The sequence below is a fragment of the Oryza sativa genome, chromosome 10 (genome assembly GCF_034140825.1).
Source record: "Oryza sativa Japonica Group chromosome 10, ASM3414082v1".
Classification (NCBI taxonomy): Eukaryota; Viridiplantae; Streptophyta; class Magnoliopsida; order Poales; family Poaceae; genus Oryza; species Oryza sativa.
Window position 1 is genome coordinate 14073483 of NC_089044.1, and position 25854 is coordinate 14099336.

Consider the following 25854-nt stretch of genomic DNA (forward strand, 5'->3'; position numbering starts at 1 on the left):
TGTTCTCTCCCGAGCCAAAGGCTATCAGCAAGAGTGTTTGGCCAAGAACTTGAACTGCTTCTCCGCCGAAACCGCGGAGCGATACTGGTGCTGGGGTAAGGGCTTGGGTAGGCAACCCCATCTTGGCATATGCTTCGGCGAAGATAACATCGGCCGAACTCCCTCCGTCAACCAGGATTCGTCGGACTTCGAAACCAGCTATCTCAGCTGAGATTACCAGGGGATCTTGATGCGGGAATATAACTCCTTCTGCGTCTTCCGGCCCAAAAGAAATTAGCTGGTTCAGATATTGCGGCGCCCCTTCACCCGCCGAAGTGATGCTGTGGACCATACGGGTCTGCATCTTCTTCTGCCGTTTGGACAACTGGCTTGGCGGGTCAGCCCTTGTAATCACTTGGATTACCCTTCACTGTACATCTTGGCGCTGTTCGGCTGGGGGTGTTTGCTCCTGAACTGCTTCGCGGGGTGCTTCGACAGTTGTTCCCTGCTGCGGCCTTGGGTTTTGCGCGTTGCCACGTTGCCTAATGTTTCGGCATTGCTCCGTGGTGTGCGAAGAGCGTCCGTGAAAGGCGCAGTAGAGGTCTTTTCGGACCTTCTTGTGGGCTGGCTGCTGATGGTTGCTCGCTTGCTGGGCGTCGAACTCCTTGCGAAGGGCTTGCACTTCTTCGACAGCCATCACAGCCTTGCCCGCACGGTCTGTTCTGAACTTTCTCCAAGTTATGGGGGCTTGGCTTTGCCTTGGCGGCTGTCCTTGGATCGCCGGTTGAGACTGGCGAACGGAGAGGGGAGGTGGTTCGGCAACTTGAACTTGTGCTTGAGCTTGAGCAGCGGTGATGGAGGCTTTGTCGTACTCAGCTTGTATAGCTTGCCGTCGCTTGGAATCCTCCTCGCCCCTTGCGAACCCGTCAATGATGCAAAGTAGGTGCTCAAGCGTCAGTGGTTCCTTGTTGGCGATTTTTCTTGTGAGTTCGCCCTCGAGCAGACCGGCCGAAGCGGCGTTTATAACCGACGCCTCGGTTATGTCCTGAACTTGGCACCGGGCTTGCGAGAAGCGACGCATGTACTCCCTTATCGACTCCCCCGGCCTTTGGCGAATGCCGAGTAGGTGTTGTTGCGTCTTCGGCTCCTCGTAGGTGCCTCGAAAGTTAAGGACAAAAACATCGCGCAATTGCTCCCATGAGTAAATGCTATTATCTGGTAAATTGAAATACCAAGAACGGGCGATGCCGTCTAGAGCGAGATGTATTACCTTTGCCTTGGTATTTTCGTCACCATGAGCCGCTTCGATCGCTGACTCGTAGATGGAGAGGAACTCCTTCGGGTCAGTTTCGCCTGAGTAGCGCGGGACGGGTGGGAACTTGAACTGGGGTGGGATTGGACGAGTCTTGATTCCCCCACTCAGCGGTAGCCCCTTTTCGCCTCCCGCCCTGTTTACTGCACCTTGCTGCGGGTACGGTGTGGCGAAGGGCGAAATCGCAGCTTGTACGTGAGGTTGGGCCATGGCATTCGGCTGCCCGACTCCAACTGGAGGTACTTGCTGAGCCGCCATGGATGGGTCAAAAATTGGCTATGACCACGTCATGGCAGCTTGGATTGGTGCTTGGTTTGTTCCGAAGCCTGGAGTTGGAGCTTGCTGCCGAACGGTTGGCGCCTGAGCAGCGTTGACGAAGCCGAACTGCGGTCCTTGATTCCACGGCGAAACTCCCAGGCCCGGCTGAATCGATGTTAACCAATTAGGCGTACCTTGACTTGTATTCCCCCCCGGGTGGGCCGATGGGGTTGTACTTGAAATGCAGTGGGGTTGGTTGAGTTGATGAAGGAAAGCTTGGAGTTGCGCCTGCAGAGCCGAAGCCCCTTCCGCTATTGTTTGTGGCGCTTGGCCAGGTGGTTGATGGTGTGCTTGGGCAGCGACTGGTTGAGCTTGCAGTTGCACGTGAGGGGCCGGATGCGCTGCTACGGCCGATTGCTGCCCGGCGAAGTACATTGGCGCTTGTGCGACTTGTGGCGGAAAGGGCTGGGTCGTCACTTGCGGATGGACTTGAGGTGGGACATAACCTGCCGAATACTGAAGGATTGGAGCCGACGTGACCTTGGTCCGCCTTGCCGCCTCGTATGCTTGTTGTTGTTCTTGCATTTGGCGAAGCATGTCTTGGAGCCATGTCATGTTCTGTCACATGGCTTCCATGTCGGCTTCGGCTTGTGTTTCGGGGTCAGGGCTGACTTGGGCCTGCATGGCGGCGAGCGCGGTTGGGGCCGCTGTCGGCTACGATGGAGCGGCTTAGGGCACCACCAGTTGGCTTGTCGAAAGGATCTCCGCTCTGGTCTGGAGTGCCCTTGCCGCCGCAGCCGCCTTCGCCATGTCGGCCGTGTTCGGCACTTGCACAGAGGCGGTAGGGGCCGAAGGCGGTTGTGATGGTGCAGATGTGGAAGCAGATGGTTCTCCTCCATCTTCGGCCACCGGCGCCGAAGGCTCTGCTCCCTCCTCGGCGGCCATGTCCGGTCCGGCGTCGCTTTCCTTCCGCCTAGCAACCTTCTTCTTCACGACCTTCTTCGGTGGCATTCGCTCTCAGTGGTTTCGCTCGGAGGTCCCCACGGTCGGCGCCAGCTGTTGTCGAAACGACAACCGCATACGTCGAAAGACGTGGTTACTCAACAGTGGTTGGAAAAACGAAGTGTATTAAATTTTGAATTTCACTCGGGATCCCCCCGTTACATGGCCTTAGGGGGCTATTTATAGCCCCATTACAGGTTCTTGCTACTAGGGTTTAGGTTATACAGGGGAATTTACATGATTACCCTTACGAAAGGGACATTTACAGGGGTACATAATATTATAGGGGCTCATGGGCCCCTGATGGGCCATTAGGCGATCGCCGGCCCTATAGCCCCTAGGCTTGATGGGCCGGAAAGGGTTCTTCGGCTCTCGGGGGAGGGGGCGAACTTGCCATGGCGAAGTCGTCTTCCTTCGGCAGATAGTCTTCACCTTGCACTCTTCGCCTGAGACGCCTCTGGTCTGGCAAAGCACTCGTACGACTCTTCGCCTCACACCGTTCTTGTTCCATAGTCTTCACTACGGGTTTCGGCAGATTTGGTCAAAGGGCCTCATGCCATCCGCCTACAGTTACCTACGGTCGTTTTTCTAATCAGCACCAATGATCTTTTTTATATAGTTGTGTATTTTATGTCCACGACATATAACTTAATATTCCACTAATGATCTGATTGATTTTTTAGACAGATCAACCCGACACCATTCCCAGAAAAACAAATACATCCGTATTCAGATTGATCAACACAGCAAACACAATCACCGTAATTACAGGTTAAGTAGATAATTTGGAAGAACAAGCGAGAAATGTAGACGTCGTACTCGAGGATGAGCTGGCTGTTTGGGTCCGCCGTCTTCACCGTCCTGCTGAGCGTGTACCCTCGCGCCATCCGGAACGCGCCCGTGCCGCCGACCACCGGCCGCTCCATCGCCGCGCCGCCGGGCAGCGGCAGCCCGACGCCGAACGCCGCCACCGTGCTGCCCTTGTACGGCCGTCCGTGAACACGAAGTCCAGCATCGTCGTGACCGAGCCGTCGGCGAGCGACGTGCCGGCGGCGAGCCCCTGCGCGCGCCCGACCAGGCGGGACGCCGGGTCGGCGCCCTCGCGGAGCGCGTCGTCGACCACGCTGACGAAGCCGAACAGCGAGCCGCCGCTGCGCGCCGGCGGGGCCACCCTGGCCATCGAGCCGTTCGGCCCGCCGTTGAAGAACTCGTGCATGTAGAAGTGGAGGTGCGTCGTCCTCCCGCCGTCTGCCGCGGCCGGCTGCGCCGCCGCGATTGTCGCCGCCGACGAGCTGAAGAGGAGGATCAGGGCTAGGATTGCACGGTGAGATGCCGCCATGCGCGTCATCAGCTGCAAGTGCAAAGAGAAGAAAGAGAGGAGCACTACCACAGGAAAGGCAAGTTAAGTTAAGGGGTTGTGTGTTCTTGCATGTATATGTAACGTACGAGGAGAACTAGCTTAATTATACAATTATACTCCCTCCGTTCCAAAATATAAGCATTTTTAGCTATGGATCTGGACAACAGTGTATCTAGATTTATAGCCAAAAGTTATTATATTTTAGGACAGAGACAGTATTAGCTTAACTAGTTGACTCCCCCATGCTCTACCGTGGGATATATGATTAAATATATGTTAAATGTGTTATAAATTATGGATGGATATAGAATGGTTTTTTTTAAAAATGATTTGAGAATGATGATTTAACATGTGTATATTGAGTTTTACAATATAATAAATTTTAAATGTACTACTAATTACTATGATTACATTTTGAGTTTTTTTTAGCGAGTTGATGTGGTATATTAGAATTTAGAAGTAATGATATAAATATTATGCTTATATGTTAAGTTTTAGGTGTTTGATGAATAATAACTTTAGGAGTAGAATTTGAGGTCAGCTAGCGTGCAAGGCATCTCGTTCTAATTAACAACACAACAACAACAACGTTGTACTATATAGGTGATTTTTCTTTTCTTTTGTAAACCAACGGGGTGAGAGCTCTGCTTGTTATAAAACAAAACGGCTATTAGTGACTAAAATAAAACTTTTATATACATATTCTTATATATTTCTTGTCAACTTAAAAATCAGTAAACAATATATTAAAAATACTATAAAATTAATTTTAAAATTAAGTTTTAAATTTTGGTGACGGTTGATTCCACACAAAGGGCAAAGATGAGGCTGTACTCGATCGTCTATTCAGGACACGCTACTAACCAACCACGACGGTGTAATATTGAATTTGCAGACGTGGACTTATTCTATCGTCAAATTAAATAAGTGTTGGTAATTTAGTATTTAAATGTGAACGGGTGTGCTCGCAGTTGCAGCTGGTTGTTCCATATTCTCGCTTGTACTTATTCGATCCTCAATTGAACTATTTTTTTATAATAATAAAAAAATACCATTGATTAATGGCACGCAATGGATGTAACCCTAACGACTAACGATGGTAATTTTGGGATAAAATCATTTGTACTGTAGCTTTTTTTTTTGGAACTCAGGCTTATAGATAGCATTTCTTTGAAATATCTTTTTTTTAATTATGCACATCTCAATTACCAACCCTAAAAGCTACAGCTATAGCTCAACTGCACACCTAATACTGCCGTCGCCGCCAACCCGGCAACCTGTTTTTCGATCAATAGGCAGTCTACATCAACCACCTAATCTCTTTCAATTAATGAAACTTTGGACAAACCTGTGCATATATATATATAGTTTGATCTCATGTTGAAATTCGAAATTATTAAGGTCATATGTTTGGCATGGCATTAATTGGCTCATAAATTTTAGAATCGGAGCACACGGAGGTGGAACCGTGGCAAATTATTCCGCCTATAACCCAAGTTTGATAGGGAAGATAAATGGTTTAGTTAAGCGTTTAAAAAATAAGTATCCATCTTTATATCACTGGTGGAGAAATGATTTTTGCTGGGTCGACCCAAAACCACAATAATCCCGGTTCCAAAAAGAACCGGGACTAAAAATGATCTTTAGTTCCGGTTGAAAACCCCAGAGACATTCTATGATCGTCTTTAGTCCAGTTCATCCCCTATCAGATTGATGTCAGGGGACCGAGGCCAACCGGGACTAAAGATCACCACTTTAGTTCCGGGTTCCGGGTTTGATCTTTAGTCCCGGTTAGGAACACCAACCGGAACTAAAATTCGAAGAGTAGTATATAATCCTTATCCCTTATCCCCTCCTCCACAGATCGAATCTCTCCCCTTCTTTCCCTTCCTCCTCCACTTGCTACATCCTCATCCGGATCCATCCCCTCCACCTCCTCCCCTTCCTCATCCGATCCTCTCCCCTATCCTCCACCTCCTCCTCTCCCCTTCCTGCCCATCCTCCCTTCCCCTCCACCTCCTCTCCTTTCTTATCCCCTCCCCTCTCCTCCACCTCCTCCTCTCTCCTTTCCTGCCCATCCTCCCCTTCCCATCTGGCGGCCGGCGGGGCCGTGCCCGGTGACGGGCCGGCGGCCGTGGCAGGCGGCGGCGGGCCAGGGCGGTGGGGCCGCGCCGGGTGGCGGCGGGCCGGCGGCCATGGCGGGCGGCGGCAACGGCGTTGATTTCTCTTTTTTTTTAATTTGTGCTTCACATGTATAATTTTGTGATTTATTGGATGGATCTGAGATGACCTGTGATGTATTTGATTTGTGTGTAATTTTTTAGGATTTGTGATGTATTTGATTTGTGTGTATATGTAACTTTAAGATTTGTGATGTTACTTTATTTGTGATGTGGATTTGGGATGTTACTTTGATTTGGGGATATGCTTCCCACTTGATTTGGGAAAAAAATAAGATTTGGGAGAAAATAATAAAAAAAAGGGGACCATCTGGAACTGCCGCTATTCTCTCTTTACTCCTGGTTGGTAACTAAAAAGAGGGATCTTTAAGATCCATCTTTAATCCCGGTTATTTAAACCGGGACTAAAGGTAGCGATCTTTAGTCCCGGATTCATAGTCCCGGTTGGTAAACCGGGACTATAGGGGGGTTACAAACCGGGAGTAAAAAGCACTTCTCCACTAGTGTATGCTATTGTCCGGAGAAAAAGTTCTTCAATTGCTAGTGTTATGGGTTTTGTTCCGCTTAATATTTCTTTTAGGAGAGCTTTAGTTGATCAGAATCTTGTATTTTTGGCATGATTTGTGTGCTTCTATTTTGCATACCCAGCTAAATCACTCTTCTGATTGTTTTAGATGGAATTATAATATGAATGGACGGTTCTCGGTTAGGTCAATGTATCTAGCTTTAATTAATAATGGCTATATTGAGAGAAATAAGATAATTTGGAAGCTTAGATTAAGATCTTTATGTATTACTTGCTTAAAGAGGTTGTGTTAACTAAAGATAATCTAGCAAGACGGAATTGGAATGGCAGTTTAAGACGTTGTTTCTGTATGAAAAATGAGACTATTCAATATCTTTTTATGGATTGTGATTATGCAAAGTTTATATGTAGAGCAGTTTAGTTCTCTTTTGGTTTATACCTTCCTAGTAGCATATCTTATATTATATTTTTTATGGTTGGCTTTTGGGGGTGGATGAGAAAAAGAGAAAACTTATACTTGCTAGAGAATTTGCTATATGTTGAGCTCTGTGGTTGGGTAGGAATAATATGGTTTTTGATAAATCACCATCTATTTCATATATGCAGGTAATTTTCAGGGCAATTAGCTCCGGTTTTGGGCATAACTACAAAGGTGTGATGAAGATGGACAGTTTCTAAAAGTTGCATGTCGTAAGCTTGAGACGACGATTATACAAACTTTTGCCAATTATGGATGGAGATTCATAAATAGACTTCAATAAATGTATACTCCTTATTTTACATTGGTTATTTCTTATTTTTGGTTGGTGTTTTCAATTTTTAATTGAACTACGGTCTTTTTAGAGTGCTAGATTGTAATAATTGGCTGTAACTCTTCTGAGCAAAGCCCGGGATCGCCATTATCTAAAAAAATTAATGCAATTGGCTCCGGAGAAAAAAAAGATTCATTATGTTGCACCACCATTTTGGGCCTTTCGGCAACTGGCCAAGGTTCAAGCCAAAGTTTGAGAGTAATTCCTGGGCTGAAACTTTGCACGACCATCATTAATTTGTGTATTTTTTTTACGCTTAATGGTTATATGGGTCTTTCCTCGTGAGCTCGGCCTTTTGCACAGTCTACATAAATTAAGATCTTCTTAACTTTTTTTTAACGTGAACCACCGATATGTGGGCTCCCTGTTAAATGGGTCCACATGTCAGTGACTCAAAATTAGAAGAAAGTAAGTTAGATGATGTGCTTTCGGCCTACATTAATTCACTGGATAGAGGATGGAGCTGGGGTTGTCGACGTTGCATGTCCTGTGAGGATGATGTCTCGACGGTGCCAATGGATGAACTGGTTCACCGCATCCCCGAGTAGTTCTATCCCCTCTGATGTTGGGATGTATAGCTCCAACGACATTTGATTGGAATTAACCCTTCCCACTTGAACCCTTGCATAGTCTTCCAGAATTGGGTTTTTATGACATTGTCTCCCTGGTATCGCTAATCCGGTCCCAACCTCCTTCGTTTTCTAGGCTTTGCCTATCGGAACGACAAGGTTGCACGGTGTCGGACCGGTAATAAGATCGACCGAGTAGGATGTTGTTTCTATGGACCCGATACTGCTTGGGATCTGCACCGTCTGCTCGGCTTGAGGTGTTAAGTATGGAAAGGCTTGAGGATGTTGTGCGGCAAGCCTGTAGAACTGTTGGGTGACTTGTTGGGTGACTTTTTTTTCACGCAACTTTGTGTTGTAGGTATCCCGCTTCTTGTAACTTTTGGATTCCTTTGGAAACCCGACATTCCAACTCGTCCTTGAAGATTTTCCTCTTACCCTCCCGGAGTGTTCCGCAGTCCCCAAAGCAGCGGTAAGCTCGTCATGCTCCCTTCTGGCGACGAACTCCCCTATCTTCTCCTTCTCGACGATCTATTGTAGAGACGTGGTCACATGCTCGATATCAGGAGACTCGAGAAGCATCTCACCGTCATCCATCACTTGCCCATACTTCGTGCCCATACCCAGTTTCGAGTTCTCGGATTTAGGGGCTGGACCAACAACGGTTTGCCTTCAGCTGCAAACGTTTCCTTCGTAGCTCGCCATTGGTCCACGTGACCATCGTATGCACTATTTTGAGCTGCGCTTTTCTCGTCCTTGCCTTTCATGTAAAACATATATCCGTTGATGCCGTACACTTGCCATAAGGTCACGAGGCAAGTTGGGCCATTTGCCAGCCTCTGCAATGTTTTTTTCCTCGAGTGATTCACCAAACGATAGGTTTTGATCCTTCAACAATTCAGGGAATTTGTGCTTCTGTTCCTTTGAGATCCAAGTTGCTGATCTTCTAGGGTTGCAGGCTCTGATCTCGTTCTTGTGTTTCTCATCAATGTACAGCTCGAGGATGGCTAGCTGTTGTAGCACGCTGCTATGTGCTTCTGCTACAGCTTTGTAGTCGTCATCATAGAACCTTTTCTTGCCTACGGTCCCCTTCCCAATTAACCGACCCTCGTGTAGAGCAGGGGGTATCCTAATAGTGTGGCATCCTTCATGTAATCTATACAGCACTCAACCACCTCCTCAGTTGTGTACCCCTCTGTTATTGATCCCTTCGGATGAGCTTGGTTATGGACATACCCTTTCAGAACCGACATGTACCTCTCGTACGCCTACATCTGATTGTTAACAACGGAATTTGGCATCATATTCGGAGATGAAGGAAGAAGATCGAAGCGAATTTGGTGTTGAATTGAACTGAACCCGTAGTCGGACTGCGCATCGACTGGATACCATTTCGGCTGAAAATAGAGTATAAAGTTGATCAAGGTTGATGAAGCCGATGGCTGATATAGCCGATATGGTATGACTTGGGCTCGGTATGAGCCTAGTTTGGGATAACCGTCATTGCCAATTAGAGATGGAGCTCGATTAAGACAATTGTATCTATTAATTAGGATATTGAGTCGTTTTGTTAGAGATTTGGTAAGAGACTGCCGTATATGGTCTTCTTTGTATCTTAATTTTAGAAAGGTTTGTGTTGTGTCCATAATGGACTAAGTTTGTACTCGGGGTATAAATATGAACCCCATAGCATTGTAATAGGAGACCAATCATGTACAACTTTGACGCATCACCACCCTTTTTACCTTTCTCGTTTCTGGCGAGTTCTTCGGAAAAGGTAACCCATCTCAATGGCCCGCGCTATCAGGGCTAACATGTCGCTTTAGACATGTTAGGCTCGATATCAAGAGTCATTGCTATCATATGCTCTAGTTAATCTATTCTTAGCTTCTCAATTTAGCTCTATCGGCTGTTGCTCGCTTTAGGGTTTATGCTGATTTCGGTTAAATTGTCTTGCTAGATTAGACTAGCTAAGGCATCTGCCATCTTGAAAAGTGTCTAATTGCTTGATTGTGTAGATTGTATGTTTCTTTTCATACTTTGAGATGCATCATCCCTAGTCGTGCTTAGAACTATCCAAACTAGCCTGCAATTAGACATAATAAGGATAGTATCGGGGTTTCAGCCAATCTTAGCTAATATGCACGTTCCACTACCTGTTTCTTGTATATTCGCCACTTATATAGATAGATTGTTTTATATAAGCATACCAAGCTTTAGTCAGTATCGGCTAGATTCTTGCACCTTCATGCCTTATTTCTGTTTGATATGTTTATATGGATCAATCTGTTTATATATGTCTGTACTAGAGTATTAGCTAGTACGTAATCTTTCCTGCTCTAAATATTGTCTCATCGGCTACTTCCATAATATTGTCTTAAACCAGCAATCTATTAATTTCAATAGACAATATTACAGTCGATTAGGCGTGTTTAGGGTTTTTTATTCTTTGATATATCTAGTCCATAGCCGATTTGGTCTAACTCTATCAGCTGAGACCATCAACGATACGCTATCGGTCTATCGGCCATTCGGCTATCGGTCAACTAATTCTGCTTTTATTCTTTCTCGCTGATTGCAGGATCAAATTAGCTGGCACGCCCTTGACACACTCGAGGCTAGCCTTGGATCTGCACTGGAGTTAAGCAGATTTCCCAAGCCGCCGTGTCTTCACAACAACATTGGAGGGAAAAACATCTCAAGCTGGCATGTTGTCTCGATTGCGAATGTTTGAAGGGGGCCTAACTACTTAGGATCAAAAACCTTCTGTGATATTCGATTGAAAAAGTCGCACAACTTTGTTATCACTACCTTAGTGTGAACTGGCTTGACTGCTCTTATAGCAATATGTAGGAAGACAGTTAACATCTTGCGACAGTGATGAGCATTGTATCCAGAGATGGTCAAATCTTTCATGGATACAAGTTTTTTCTGATGTTCGACGAGAAACCAGTCGGGACTTTCAAACTATGCAAGCATCTAAAGAAAGCCTTTTTCTCTTCTGGTGTCAGTGAGTAGCATGCCGGACGAATCTCGATCTTCCCATTTGCCAGCTCTTTTGGGTGAAGGTAATGCCTTATGTCCAGATTTACCAGGTCTGTACGTGACTTGAGCCCATCATTCGTCTTACTCGGGATGTCTAGTGGGGTGCTAATGGTGCTATTGAACACATTCTTCTCAAGATGCATTACGTCAATGGCATGACGAATCTCTAGGTCTTTCTAGTATTCCAGATACCTGAAAAATATTGAGTGCTTCTTGATCCGTTGCATATGTATTATCCCGATCCGTTGCATCTGTATTATCCTGATCCATTACTTTCTTCCTCTTGCCTGCCTTTCTCTTTCCCTTCCAAAACACGACCTTAATCTTCTTTGTCTTGTTGAAGACTTGTGTACCAGTTCATGTTTCTGGAGGAAGATCATTCTCTACTGTCTTGTCGAATAATCTAGCAATCACACGCCACTTGTGCCTCTGTGGTAAGAACCGACAATGACGCATGTACACCGTCTTCCTTGAGGAGGTGAGTTACTTGTACGATGTGTTGTCGATACATATAAGACATCCAAACTTCCCCTTAAGATGACCTAAGAGCGAAAAGTTCGCTGGCAGGTCATTGATGGTAACGAATATGATGGCACGCAGAGTAAAATGTTTCCTGCAGTACTCATCCCACACTCGTAACCGTTCTTTCCACATTTCTTATATGTCCTCCATCATTGGTTCAAGAAACACATCCATGTCAATCCCAGGCTGTTTTGGCCCTTGTATAAGGATAGTCCACAAAATATACTTTCGCTTCTAGCAAATCCATGTAGGCAAGTCATACATGGTGAGCAGTACTGGCCAAGTGCTGTGTGAGCTGCTTGTTTCATTCCGTCTGTGTTTAAGGCAAACCTTATATTTCTGGGTCCTTTGCAAATTTCGGGTGTAGTGCATCAAAGTTTTCCACTGTCGAGCATCGGCGGGATGTCGAATCATACCATCTGTTTTCCGACCCTCTTGTTGCCATCTCATCGACTGGCATCTGTAGGTTTGAAAACAGTTGCTTCAGGCGATCTTTCACTGGCAGGTACCACATCACCATAGCCGAAATTTTTTCCTTTGCATCCACCGATGAATCTTGGTTGACCACATCTTTGTCTGAGACTCTGTTGCCCGTCTTGTACCAACTCGTACCACATGTTAGGCAACAGTCTTAATCCGTTTATTTCTTGCGGTACAGTATACAATGATTTTCGCATACATGAATCTTTTGAATACCTAGAGATAATGGACATATTAGTTTCTTAGCTTGATATGTGTTGGTCGGCAACAAGTTCGGCTTAGGAAGCATAACTCTCGACAGACCCATCAAATCGTTGAAGCTAATGTTGGACCATCTATGTCTGGTCTTCAATATGAGAAGTTCAAGCACAGAGCGTAACACCACATAGTCCATGTCACATCCTTCCGATTCATCATAAAGAAGGTCATTCGCTGCTTTTTCCAACACTTCCCAATTGTCCAAGCCTCGTTTTGTACCAATTAGCACCTCTGGTTCAACGTGCTGCAACATTTTCTTCAGATCAAAATCAATATCTGCATCATCTATACCAGAGCCACCAAATTCTGGGATAGTTCCTAGGGATACAAGCAGGGCGGGCAAGCGGTCTTTTTTGTCCCGCTTATCCTACTTCTAGTTTATTTTTTCTTTTAAATTTTGTACTCCCATACAAAAAATAGACTAGCAAGCGGGTTTTTATGCGGTAGCGGGACTACCCACTTGCGTCCCTAATAGTTACTAGGACATGTCTTCGATTATAAAATTTTCCTCCGCATAAAAGCAAAAAACATTAGCCTCTTCATTACGAATGGTAACTTCCCCGTGACAAATCCATATCTTGTAATCATCCATAAATCGACGCTCTACAATGTGCCCCAAAATTTCCTTCGGGTCTTGCAGCATCTTATCATTCTTGCAATCAAAGCATGGACAAAAAGTGTCCCTCTTGTTCCCCCTTAAAGCATGTACCTTTGTCTGACCAACAAATTTAGATGCTTCCTTCAAGAACACCGGATGAGTTCTTCTTGTGTCGTACATCCATGCCTGATCCATCTCTAAAAAAATCTCTGATGAGTCGAATTGTACTTTATTAAATTAAATGAAAGAAAAAAGATACAACTTAAACGGATATTATATTACTCTTCATACACTAGTGATTCCAATAACAATGATTTTAAAAATGAAAAATTACTTATAATTACTAGAAACTGATATATTTGCCGCATTCCCAAAAATGAACTAATTCTTTGCTTTTATCCGATGAAAATTAAATAAATGGAGGCAAACCTAACCAAGAATCCATTAAAAAGGTATGGACTACTAAATATTTTTAAAAACATGCCATGCAAACAATATAGGGTGTTAGCTAAAAATAAAAAGGTGTCTGCACTACTCCATTTAAAAAAAATGCAAATTTCATCGCATTGCACCGATGAAAATTGAAATAAATGGAAGCAAATGAAGGAGTACAACAACCATGTCACCTTTTATATGGATCCTAAGCAAAGATTTGAGATTGAAAACCTTTCCCTTCTAATCCGTGTCAAGTTTAGGAGAGAGAAAACATCGGGCTTGAATGGGAAGCTTGGGCTGGGGGCAATATATGGCATGCATCATCACGTGCGGTCGCGTTAAACGGCACGGGATGTCTTAAGCCGATCACACGAGATTATCACGTTAAGCCGACCGCATTATCCCGTGCAGTCGATGACCGGCCCCCGGTGGACCTTTTTTTCCAGGCGGCGCCACTTACGGCCCGCTTGGAATCTACCGGGAGCCTCGTACAGAAAAATCTTTTCTCTAGTAGTATCAGTTAATTTCGTGAGAGAGTTTCATCCAGCTCCGCTCCCATTTTAAGTGGAGCTAAATCTATTTAGCTTAGCTCTAGCTCCAGGAGACGTGGAGTTGGAGCTGTGCCGGAACCCGTCACGCGCCACCACTGTACTGTTGCAGAAATGGCATGCAGTATATGTGCCACTTGTACTGTAGTGTGGTACCAGGCCTTGTCTGAACCAAAGACTTGTGTTTCATTCTTTTTGCTTAGATCTCTTTTCACCAAACATGCCCCACACATAAGTACCATATTTAGTCCTTTACATCTAAATTAATATACTACCCAAATGTACAAAAGATACTTGAAGTTAACTATAACAAGTAATCAAACAGCGATTAGCATCTAACCAAATCTGGAATAATGCAACTGAAGTCCTTAATAGTAAACAAACAACCTGAGAGACGAGCAGTAGTCTAGCTACATAGATATATACCTGCTCCTTCCCATATTGAGTCTGTTTAATTCCCCCATCGTCTTCGTGGAGCCCACTTGAGTCTAGAGCCTCACTTAAACTAAGCCACTATTATCCCTTAATTAATCAGATGACCCGTACGGCTAAACACGTTAGGTAGTTAATTAATCACCCCCGCCCATAGTGATTAGCGGCTACACGCTTGTGCGGATTTGACGCATGTGAGGCATTTCTAGAATTCGTTTGATACCAATGTGAGGCCTTTCTTTATATTTCGAAGGCATTCTTAGGAATTTTTATATGAGTGAAATTCTTTAAATTAATTTCCAAATGGACTCTATGTCGCTTCTTTTTTAGCTCTCTCTTAATTAATCACAGAAAACACAGTTAACTCAGGAGGAGTGCTAGCGCGGCTGCAGGTTGGTTAATTTAAGGTGGTTTGAACTAACCCACCCGAGCTCAATCCCTATTGACGTTCACATTCTTACCGCCGGATTTTTCCGGCTTCCCCCCGAGACTAACTTCGATTGGTTTTAGTTAGGTGAAAGGATACTGTCGAGAAGTGATCCTCTCTAGCGGATCAAGAGTCCACTTCCGCTTACGGTCTAACCGCCAGATCGCTCTCGTGGCTGTGAAAGACAAAGGATTATACAGGTTCGGGTCGCTACTGAGAGTAATACCCTACTCCTGTGTGTGCAGATCGCTCTCATGGCTGCGAAAGACAAAGGATTATATAGGTTCAGGCCGCTACTGAGAGTAATACCCTATTCTTGTGTGTGGGATTAAGATCAACTTTTACAAGAGGTCTTGAACTCCGGAGGGAAACATAGCTGTTCTTCCTCTAGGGCTCGAGCTATCTTAGAGTCGTCCCCTTTCTCAGTGGGCGAGGTCCTCCTTTTATAATTCAAGGGGATACCACATGCACCGTTTGCACCTACCCCTCCATGGAAAGGGGGGCCCACATGGCCTTAATCATACCGTTATCCTTTGCTTCAACCGGAAGCAACATGTTCGCCTGGCTTCAGGTGGAGCCCAGCGCCGCCCCCTGCCTGACACGGAGGATATGCCTGTCATTCCCTATTAATTGTATGAAGACTTTGGTGGCTCACCATGCGCGTGGATCGCCCCTAGCAGCGTGCTGATGGGACAAGGCATACCTGCCCCCACTCCGCCTGACACAGGGCGGAACGTGGGGGCACTGCCACCCGTCCCGTCGCCTGTGACCGGTCACAGGCCGGTCAAGCTCGATTGACATGGGTCAATCGAGCGGCACCGCACATCCTCCCACACCGCATTAAATGCGGCGCAGGACGGTTGGGGCGCCGCGCATTGAAGGCACGTAGCAGCGTCTTTCGTCCCGCCCGCTCTCCCTGCCATGTGGTGGCCGGGCGAGGGCCTCGGGGTAGCACGCCTCGAAAGCCCGAGGGGTGTGACGTGGCACCCCGAGGCCCCCTGGCCACCTCAGCGCTATCCGAGGGGCGGGGGGAGGCGAAGCCGCGTGGCCACGCGACCATATGGGAAGGATACTTCCCTCTACTGTGTGTACCTCAGGTCCATTTCACCGACAGATACAGATAGGTATGCACATTTAGTTGTATTGTGTGTTTTCCGTATATGTAAGGCTTTAGGTACACTCTCTCTAAGCGTGAGTTGGATATGTACGGCCTTCCCCGAAATCCCCCAGTCACTGACGTAAACAAAGTAGAAAAAGCACCAATTTCTGTACCGATCCCGGTACGTGTATGTGCATGTGGTGTGGCATGAGTTAATGTGTGTCCTTACATGTACCATCTAAAAAGGAAATCACGGTTAACAATATTAAAGGTATTAACTTGTATTAAAGCTAATATGCACAATAGGTTAACTATAAGGTTGACTCTATCTTTTCTCTCACTATAAATTTAATACAAATATTTTGAAGCATGTGTATAGGTAGCTTTTATATGAGAACTAATATTTTTTTTACTTTTCTTTATCTTTCTCTTTCACATAAATTTAATGGATGGCTTTATAGCCAGCCCACTATTATCCTAGCTCTAACTACGTCGCATATCCTATCCTATCTTCCTATATAGTTGGTTCCCACAATGTCGTTTTTAAAACAAAATAAAACATGAATTGTATTGTAATAGCAGAGGCTATATATGAATTCACATTATCATTTATTTTGTATATATACAGAGTTACATCTGATTATTTGATAAACTAGCAAATTCCACGGCAAAGCGCGGGTGACAACTAGTTTATTTAATAATCACCCCGCCCATATACTAATCAGGGGTAAGATTAATCACACGCGATTCTGCGGTCTTGCACTACTACAGGATAGATTTTTCTGGACGCCACCCTATTTTGTTTTCATGCAGTTCGAAAGGGGAACCGCATGGAAAAATAGAGAACCAGCACCGAGCCGTCGCCCGCACGGGAAAACGCATTATCCCGTGCGGGCGGCTTAACTCACCCGTATGCAATAATCACCGAGCCTCTCGCTCTTAAAATTTCAAACAAATTCATCCTCTCAACTCTCTCTCTCCTCCCCCCACCTCATCCTTATCCTCTTCTCACCACCTCTCATCGTTATCCTCTCAACTCTCTCTCTCTCCCTTCTCCTCTCCTCTCCTCTCACGCGCGCGCGCTGGCAGGCGCACGAGCGCGGCTCGACGGCCGGCGCGCGGGCGGGCGTGGCGAGGCGGCGGCGGTTGTGAGGCGGCCGACGCCCGGATCCGCCCTCCACCGCCCGGATCCGGCGGCGGCATCCCTCTCCCGCCCTTCCCCGCTCGAGGGCAACGACGACGACGACGACGAGGCGGGAGCAGCGGCGGTGACGGCGACGAGGAGGAGGGAGGGCTTCCCCGCTCGAGGACGATGACAACAACGAGGAGGGAGGGCTCTCCTCTCCCTACTTTCGCGAGGCGACGACCGGGCGGGCGCAGCGAGGCGGCGGTGGCGTCCCTCTCCCACCCTTCCCTGCTCGAGGGCGACAACGACGACGACGAGGAGGAGGAGGGAGGGCTTTCCCGCTCGAGGACGACGACGGCGATGAGGAGGGAGGGCTCTCCTCTCCTTACTTTCGTGAGGCGACGACCGGACGGACGCGGCGAAGTGGCGGCGGCGAGCGGGCGCGACGGCGAGGGCCGACAGCAACCGGCCCCCACACGCCCGGATCTGGCGGCGGCGGCTGTCCCCTGCCTGGATCCGGTGGCAGCGACCGTCCCCCGCGGCGGTGAGGGGCGGCGGCGGGCGCGACAATGTCGACGACGAGTGGTGGCAGCCGGTTCACTTGCGGGCCGGCGGGCGGGCGTTTTTTTATTTTTGGTTTTTTTTATTCCGTGCGGGTGGTATAGTATGACCGCACGGGATAATCGATTATCCCGTGCGGTCCTCCTGCCCGCACGCGAAAATATTGATTTTCACAGACAGCGGTGTGCATGCAGGCCAAATGACCGCACGGAATAATGTCCGGGAAAATGAGTTACGTAGTGGTGCTGATGCACGGAACTACACGTGGATTTTATTTATTCGTTTTTTTTTCAGGAAAACCACGTGTCTTCAATGCGTACTCACTCCGTAAAGAAAAGACCTAATCTAGGAGGGGTCATGTTCACAAACCTAATTCAAGTTTTGGGTTGGAGGGAGTAAAACTTTGCAGTCAAGCGCGCGCATAGCTAGTCTCTTGCTCCCTGCGTTCATAAATACGGACGCCGTCGCAACGCAGATTATTAGCAGAAACCAGGTGACGATTAGTGCTCTCTCTCTCTCTCTTGGTGGTGACTAACCTCGCCGCTAATCCCTTGCATTAAGCCTTTTTTTTCACACTAAGAGCACCCGCAATGGTAAAGTAATGTGCTATCTATAAAATATATAAAACATGTACATCTCAGCAATAGACTAGATTAATAGTAAACCACTTCAATAGTATGTCCATATGGGTATCTATAGCTCTCTAATTCATTGTCTCGTTTTTCTCTATAGACTATCTTCATATTAGTAGATAGCTTTACTCTCTCTCTTCATTTAATTTTTTTCAAGTAAGAAAATATACTGACATAGATCTTTTGTAGAGAGCTTATAGATAAATATTGCGGGTGCCCTAATCACTTTGATTTGGTCTGAGAAGACAGTATGCAATAATGGCTTCGTCAGTAGCACTCGTGCTAATGAAGGCTTCCCTCCCGCGGCGGCAGCGCATGGACCGACCTCGCCGTTCTCCCGCGGCGGTTCAGCTTGTCGCCGGCGTTGATGCAGCCGACGACATGTTTGGCTCCCTCGCAGGTTGTCCTCCTCGGCCGCTGGAGTATCCCGTGGTGCCAGACTTGGACGACTACGACGTCGATGACGCTCCGGTGGCTGGACGACCCGCACCCGCCTCGGACAAGACGCTGGCGGTGCACGCCGGGGAGAAGCTCGGGAGCGGCGCCGCCGCCGCGGAGACGGACTCGATCGCGACGCCGATCGTGGGCGGCACGACGCACTGGTTCAGGGACTCGGCCGACCTCATCGCCTTCCGGGAAGGCCGGCGGCGGAGCTTCGAGTACGGGCGGTACGGCAACCCGACGGTGAAGGTGCTGGAGGAGAAGATCAGCGCGCTGGAGAGGGCGGAGGCGACGCTGGTGACCTCCTCCGGTATGAACGCCATCGTCGCCACGCTGCTCGCCCTCGTCCCTCCCGGCGGCCACGTCGTCGCCACCGCCGACTGCTACAGCGAGGCCCGCGCATTCATCCGCGACAAGCTCTCCAACATGGGCATCACGGTATGTAAAGTTGTAAACACCATTAATGGAAGCTTCATCAAAGCATCAGCATGGCATTGCTTGCAATCTGACTCTAATAATGGCGTTCGTTCCATGGATTTGCAGTCGACGTTCGTGGATCTTGACGACGACATGGAGGCTCTGGAATCCGTTCTTGATGAGGGCGAGGTGACGATGTTCTACGCCGACTCGATGACGAACCCTCACCTGAAGGTCGTCGACGTGACACGCGTCGCGGAGCTGTGCCACCGGAGAGGCGCGCTGGTGTGCATCGACAGCACGCTGGCGTCGCCCATCAACCAGAAGCCGCTCGCCCTCGGCGCCGACGTGGTCCTCCACTCCGCCACCAAGTACATCGCCGGCCACCACGACGTCATCGCCGGCTGCGTCAGCGGCTCGGAGGCCCTCGTCTCGCGGATCCGCACGTGGCACCACGACCTCGGCGGCGCCATCAGTCCGGTAACCAACCAATCATCATTCCAAAACAAAAACAAAACAAATTTGCACAATTCACTTTATATCATTCCAATTTCCAAAACTGATTGTATTTGTCGTTCAGAATGCGGCGTACATGATCATTCGGGGATTGAAGACGTTGGCGCTGCGGGTGCAGGCGCAGAACAGGACGGCGCTGCGGATGGCGCAGCTGCTGGAGAAGCACCCCAAGATCGAGCGCGTCTACTACCCTGGGCTGGAGAGCAGCCCGTGGCACGGCGTAGCGACGAGGCAGATGGCTGGTGCAGGCGGCGTGGTCGGCTTGGAGGTGGCGTCGGACATGCGCGGCGCGATGAGGTTCGTGGACGCGCTGGAGTTGCCGCTCATCGCGACGTCGCTCGGCGGCTGCGAGAGCCTTGTCCAGCAGCCCGCAATCATGTCCTACTGGTAATTAATTAAGCTCCTGTTCTGTGGTAACTAGCTAGGTGGTCCGCGCAATTACACGGCCAGCACATATACAAAATTATTTATTTTTTAATATAATTAGAAAGGTAGCCCGCGCACATGCGCGGGCACCTTCTTATATAACGTGAGTGAAATTTTATTATAAATATTTATGTGCGGGTGTATTTTTATTAAAATATCTTGTATTTTGTTCTAAACTAAAATTAAACTTATTTTGTGTGCTTTGAAAGCTGGTTATATTTTTTTAATTATCCTTGCAACATATAAATTCTAAAATAAAATTACTTGAGATCATGTTGTTTTGAATTGATGAGAAAATATTGTGTCAAAACAATAGAGGTGGTTCCTGTGATAAAATTTAGGGTATTTTAACTCGCCAAAAGGATATCTTACAACCTCAAAAGAAATCTAATAATATCATTTTTTTATTTGATTGTATTTTAAAATTATATATATTTTTAATTCTAACCGTCCTTGTAAAATATTTGAATTTTTCTATCAAGTATTTGTTTTAAATCCAGGAACATTTATCCAATTTTTAATTTATTTCATGTCCATTTTTTCTCTTTTGGATAGTTTCATTCTATGAATCATCAAATGATTTGATCTTTGCAATTTGGGATGAAAATACAAGAACACATAACCTAGTATGGGTAAAGGCATATATTCTAAATTTTCTCTCTAGAGATATTGAAGTAATGGTCATAATGTATTTAGCGAATCATCACTAAAGTGTATTGTCTTATAACAAATACATGTTTCTAGATTTTTCTACGTCAAGACTTTACAATGTATTGTAGCAAGTTTAATAAAAAAAATAAAAAAAAGGACATGGTCATTAATTCCTATATGGAACTGACTTGATTTATTGCTAAGTCCACTGAAAGGTTGTTCCACAGTTAAAAATCCTTAGGTACAACCCACATACTTATCGGTATGCTGTTCAACCAACCACACCTTTATTTTCACCATATTGTAAATATTGCTAGATGAATACCTGCTATGATTAGTGACTTCGTAGATCATATGTGTAATTCGGACGCTATGATCATGTTTCTTAAAAATATTTATTTATGTCCTAAAAACATCATTTTAAAAGTATCAAGGTTGATTTGTATAGGCATGTCAAAGAGAAATTAATTAAGTTGGTAGAAAGTAGTTAGATGCCTAACATGATATAATTAATAGATGGAGGTCCATTTGTGTTTTTTTCCTATATAGATAATTTTAATTTTAATAAAAAACAGAGAGAAAAGAATGGCGCACGTTGTACATGAGCAGGGAGGGAGAGATGTTTGGGATGTTTTTCTAAATAATTAATCTAACAGACTAAAATAATGTATCAGATGTTTTTTTTATCGAAACCGATGATTGGATGTTTTGTTTTATTAGGATTTCCTTTGATTTAAGAGAACGACGTAACATCTTAAGAGCATTTATAAGATGTGTAATGAACTTTTAACACCGTATGCCGCAAAGGAGGGAGGGAAGAAAGTTTAGGGTGTTCTTTTTTTAAAAGAAAATAGAAGTAATGACCAAAAATAATGTGTCAATTAATCCTCCGAAAATAATGTGTCCATAGATTTATGTATTAGCTAATGGTTGGTTCCTTTTTTTTCCAAAATTTCTAAGATTTTTTCTAATTTAAGAATGTTATATAGCAGCTTAGAGGAATTTATAAGATATTTAATGGATTTTAACACCGCACGGGGATGGGGAGGGAGGGAGAGATGTTTGGGTTTTTTCTTATTAAAAAATTAACAAATAGATAGCCAAATGTTTTGTTCTTTTTTAATATTTTCTAGTATTTTATTTAATTTAATAGCACCATGGAGCAGTTTAGAAGCATTCGTAGGATATTTAGAGTCACAAAGAGATGTAAAAATAATTTTGATTATAATTTCTCATGAACATAGATTGTTGGTACGTACATGACGGGAGGTTTGGAATGTGTGCTTTTCTTCTAAAAAAACTAACCTTCTAATATAAAAATAATGGATCCACCGATTTAAATAAAAATCAATGGTTCGATTAGAGTGTCACTTGGCGACTTAGGAGCGTTTGTAAGGTACCACTTGGCGAGTTAAGAGTATTTGTAGAATGTTTCATGAACTTGTAGTATATAATTGTCTTTTTTTTTTAAATTTCTAAGATTTTCTTTAATCTAAGGATGTGATATAGTAGCTTAGAGGTGTTTATAAAATGTTTAATGGATTTTAACACTGCACGGGGGTGGGAAGGGAGGTAGAGAGGTTTGGGATATTTTTATTAAAAAATCTAATAACCTAAATCCATCAATTTAATTAGAAATCGATGGTATGTTGCTTTGTATTTTTTTAAGATTTTCTAGTAATTTCTCTAATTTAATAGTACCACGTAGCGATTTAGAAGCAGGCAGAGCTGCTAGTACTAGTAGTTGGTCTATTTGTGTTTTTTTCCCTGTAATAGTATTTTTGTTTTTATTTTCTCATGAAATAGAAAATAACACATGAATGTGAATATGGAAGGACAGAAGGGAAGTACGTACAGTACATACGTACATACGTTCGACTATTACGTACGTTTGTACGTTGGTTCCGTATGATGGTTCCGGATATTCTTTTTTCCTTATAAAATAGATCTAAGTAAATCTAACCATCCAAAATAATGGGTCCACTAATTTAAGTAAAAATAGAGAGTCATATTTCTTTTATTTATTATAGTGCCACTTGGCGACTTGCGAGTATTTATAGGGTGCCACTTGGCGGTTTGGGAGCGTTTGTAGAAAGTTTAATGGACTTTTAGTATATAATAGATAGATAGATTTTACTTAAAAATTATTAAATAGTTATCTCGTTGTCAAGACTTTGAAAGACCAAACCTTATCACTCTCTCATGTTTTTAATTTTATAGTTTTGAAAAGTCACACCAGTTGCTATCGCTTACTTCTGCCATATCCTTCTTTATTTGTTTGGTTGATCTACCATTATTTCTATTCATTCTATTTGGAACCTTTAAAAGTTGGATAGAGTTTATTGTCTCGTTGGGTTTCGTTTTTATAATTTCTAGAAGTCCCGTCAAGCGCTGTCATTATACTCCTCTACGGCCATCTAGTGCCTCTTCTCTTTATTGCCATTAGTATTTTAAAAATTGAACATAATTATTGTTTAGGTTTATTATTTTATTTTTTAGAAGTTCCGCCTAAACGTCAGTGACTTTGTCATTGTACTTCTCTACGGCTCGCACTCTGCCTCCCTTCTTTATTATCATTGAGATTTTAAAATCAAGCATGATTATCATTGGGGTTTATTTTTTTCTTTTAGAAGCCCAAACCTTTAAAAATTGGACCTTATAGTTTTTGGAAACTTCAGGTTTAATCTTTCGTTTTGGTCATTTGTACGAGGGGTGGCTGAAATACTGGAATTTCCGAAATTTTGGAAACTTCGGATCAAAATTATATGAATTTTTGAATAAAATTTGAACCAAATATTACCAAATTCACGAAAAATGAAAAAAAAACTAAAAAGTTCAGCCGAAATAATATCATATCAGTGGGGTCCAATAGAACCGAAATTTCGAAAATTTTGATCCGAAATTTCAAAAATTTTGGTTCGAAATTTTGAACCCTGGCGCCGCCCAACCAGTCCCGGCCATCGCCTGCTCACGGAGTCACGGCCGCCGCCTCGTTGGCGGCGGCGCTGAGCCGGCCACCTCCTGCACGCGGTGCACCACCCGCTCAGAGGAGAGAAGAGGAAGAGACATAGGAGAGAAAGAGAGAAGAGAGGATTGAAAATAAAAGGGAATCGAAGAGAGAGAGGAGCTGAAAAAATTGAAGTGAGTGAGATGGAAAAGAAAGAGGTGGGGTGAAAAAAAAATCTGTGTAGGAGAGTGAATATTTTTGTGTGCAGGCCACTTAATTGGCCCGCTTGCAAAAATAGGCTCCCTTTCATGCGGCTACTAAAGAGACCCATCTGCGAAAATAGATTTTTTATGCAGGCCACACAAAGAGCCGTACACGATGAAGGTCAATTTTTGCATATGCGACCAATTACGATCCGTCTACAATCTAAAGAGGTCCTCGTACAGAAAAATCATTTTTATAGTGAAATGCGACAGTTTTTCTAAAAATAATATGTCAAATATAAAGTGTAATTTGCATGATCTTACATTGTAAGGAGGGTGTAAGTAGCATGTAAGTTTAGTTTCAATTAAAAAAAACTGTAGGTAAATACGTGAGCTCTGTGACCAGGAGGTGCTGAGCTTGATTCCTGCGTTCGCATGCTCTGATATTATTTCTCCTGTATCCCTAGTAAGAATCTCAATATGGATCTGATGGACCAAAAATCGACATATTTTTAGGAAAAGCTATTGCCATAGTTTTAGCTTTTCCGTTTGATTAATGCTAATGTGTTTACGTGTTTAATTTTGTCAGGGGTAAGTGCGACGAGGAGAAGGCAAAGAATGGGATCAAGGACAACTTTGTGAGGTTCAGTTTTGGGATCGAGAAGTTTGAGGATCTCAGGGATGACATACTCCAAGCCTTAGGGAAGATTTAATTTAGCCCAATTACTAATGCAAGGCTAGTCGCGCGTGTCCCACCCCTCATCCCCCGTGACTATGACACGTTGCGGGCGCGGAGAGGGGGATGGGGGTTGGTGGATGGCACGCTTTTTCGTTTTTTTTCTTTCACGTTTCTTTTTCAGTTTTTTAATACGTACGTACACAACTTGTGTACGGACGTATACAATTATTACATACGTGTATATTTATCGGTAAAATAGGAACCGAGTACCTATTTTTCCGTAAAACAATTACAAGTAAAATAAATGGCATGCTTAAACCATTCTTGGGTGATGTGGTTGGAGGCCCACCTTTATCTGTTTGCGGAATAAGAATATAGCCTAAGGTATTCCTCGAACCTGGTCTAGTCCTGGGTCTCGGTCTCACCTTAGCTCATCTAGGTTACAATACTGCTCTGTGAAGAGAAGTGATGAGACCTATAAAAGCTATGTTTTATAAGAATGTAACACAAGGTTTGCCTCGAATCCGGCCTCGTCATGGGACCCGAGTTCGCATTAGCCCTTGTAGTTTCTGCGTTCTTCTGCAAAGAAGAGCGTCGAAACATTTAAAATAAATACATTATCTACTCATCAAAGACATCTTCGAGAAGCTTCTCCAAGAATAGATGAACTGTCATCACAAAAAGCGCGAGAGCATGATCTTAGGACCGGCTAGGGAGATGGGCGCGCTCCACGGGCTGTTCTGAAGAGCTGCACGGGTTGGTTTCTTGGTAACCTCGCTTACATGGGGACAAGAGCAGGGGAGGAGGAGGAGGAGGGGCCGTTGCCGGCATCATCGGTGAAGCTGGTGATGGAGTAGGGGCCTCCCTCGAGCCCCTCCATTGAGCAGCACCCTACTGCCACCAGCTGCTGCCCTCTCCTAATTCACTTCTTGCTGCAGTGCCGCCATCTTCTGCCCGCCGCTACCCTCTCCTTCACCTCCTGTAGCAGCACCGCTTACCGTCGCCGCCCAACTGCGTAAACAAGACATAATGGACAAGATAAGGAAAGTGAGGGAGGAGAGGATGACAAGTGGCCCCCACATGTTTGTGGGCCTCACAATTTTTTTTTATGAATGACAAATGGGTCACACATATATATTTTTAATTATAATGCCACCTAAGTGCCACATTAACACCACAAAGACGCCAATCAGCGAAACCGCCCTCCAAAACCACCAAGGGAGTCAAATTGCACTGGTTTTAATAGTTTGGGGGTCAAGATATCCGGTATTGCGGTTCAAGGATACGAATTAGATTCGGTCACTAGTTAAGGGAGTCAAAGTGAACATATTCCTTCGTAGCCTAACCTAACATTAGTTTGCCTATTTTGTTATGCTAAATGATTATATGGGCCTGTTGATGACCAAATTTGGTAAG

The 25854-nt window shown here is 45.0% G+C and overlaps 1 protein-coding gene and 1 pseudogene across 1 annotated transcript; one reads left to right on the forward strand and one right to left on the reverse strand.

Annotated features, from left to right (window-relative positions):
- Positions 1-3203: 3203 nt before the first annotated feature.
- LOC4348559 (dirigent protein 1-like) lies at positions 3204-4011 on the reverse strand (annotated as a pseudogene).
- Positions 4012-18021: 14010 nt separating this feature from the next.
- Positions 18022-24759, forward strand: LOC107276273 (probable cystathionine gamma-synthase 2). Its single transcript, XM_026020634.2, has 4 exons — positions 18022-19037; positions 19143-19496; positions 19597-19919; positions 24349-24759. Exons 1-4 carry the CDS (start codon positions 18417-18419, stop codon positions 24470-24472), a joined length of 1422 nt encoding a protein of 473 aa, XP_025876419.1. The 5' UTR covers positions 18022-18416; the 3' UTR covers positions 24473-24759.
- The last annotated feature ends 1095 nt before the right edge of the window (positions 24760-25854 follow it).

Excerpts from the sequence above, each read along its gene's own strand:
- LOC107276273 (XM_026020634.2), top strand. The coding sequence starts at position 18,417 with ATGGCTTCGTCAGTAGCACTCGTGCTAATGAAGGCTTCCCTCCCGCGG. Across the intron at positions 19,038-19,142 it reads TCTCCAACATGGGCATCACG|TCGACGTTCGTGGATCTTGA; the intron begins GTATGTAAAGTT and ends ATGGATTTGCAG. Across the intron at positions 19,497-19,596 it reads TCGGCGGCGCCATCAGTCCG|AATGCGGCGTACATGATCAT; the intron begins GTAACCAACCAA and ends TTTGTCGTTCAG.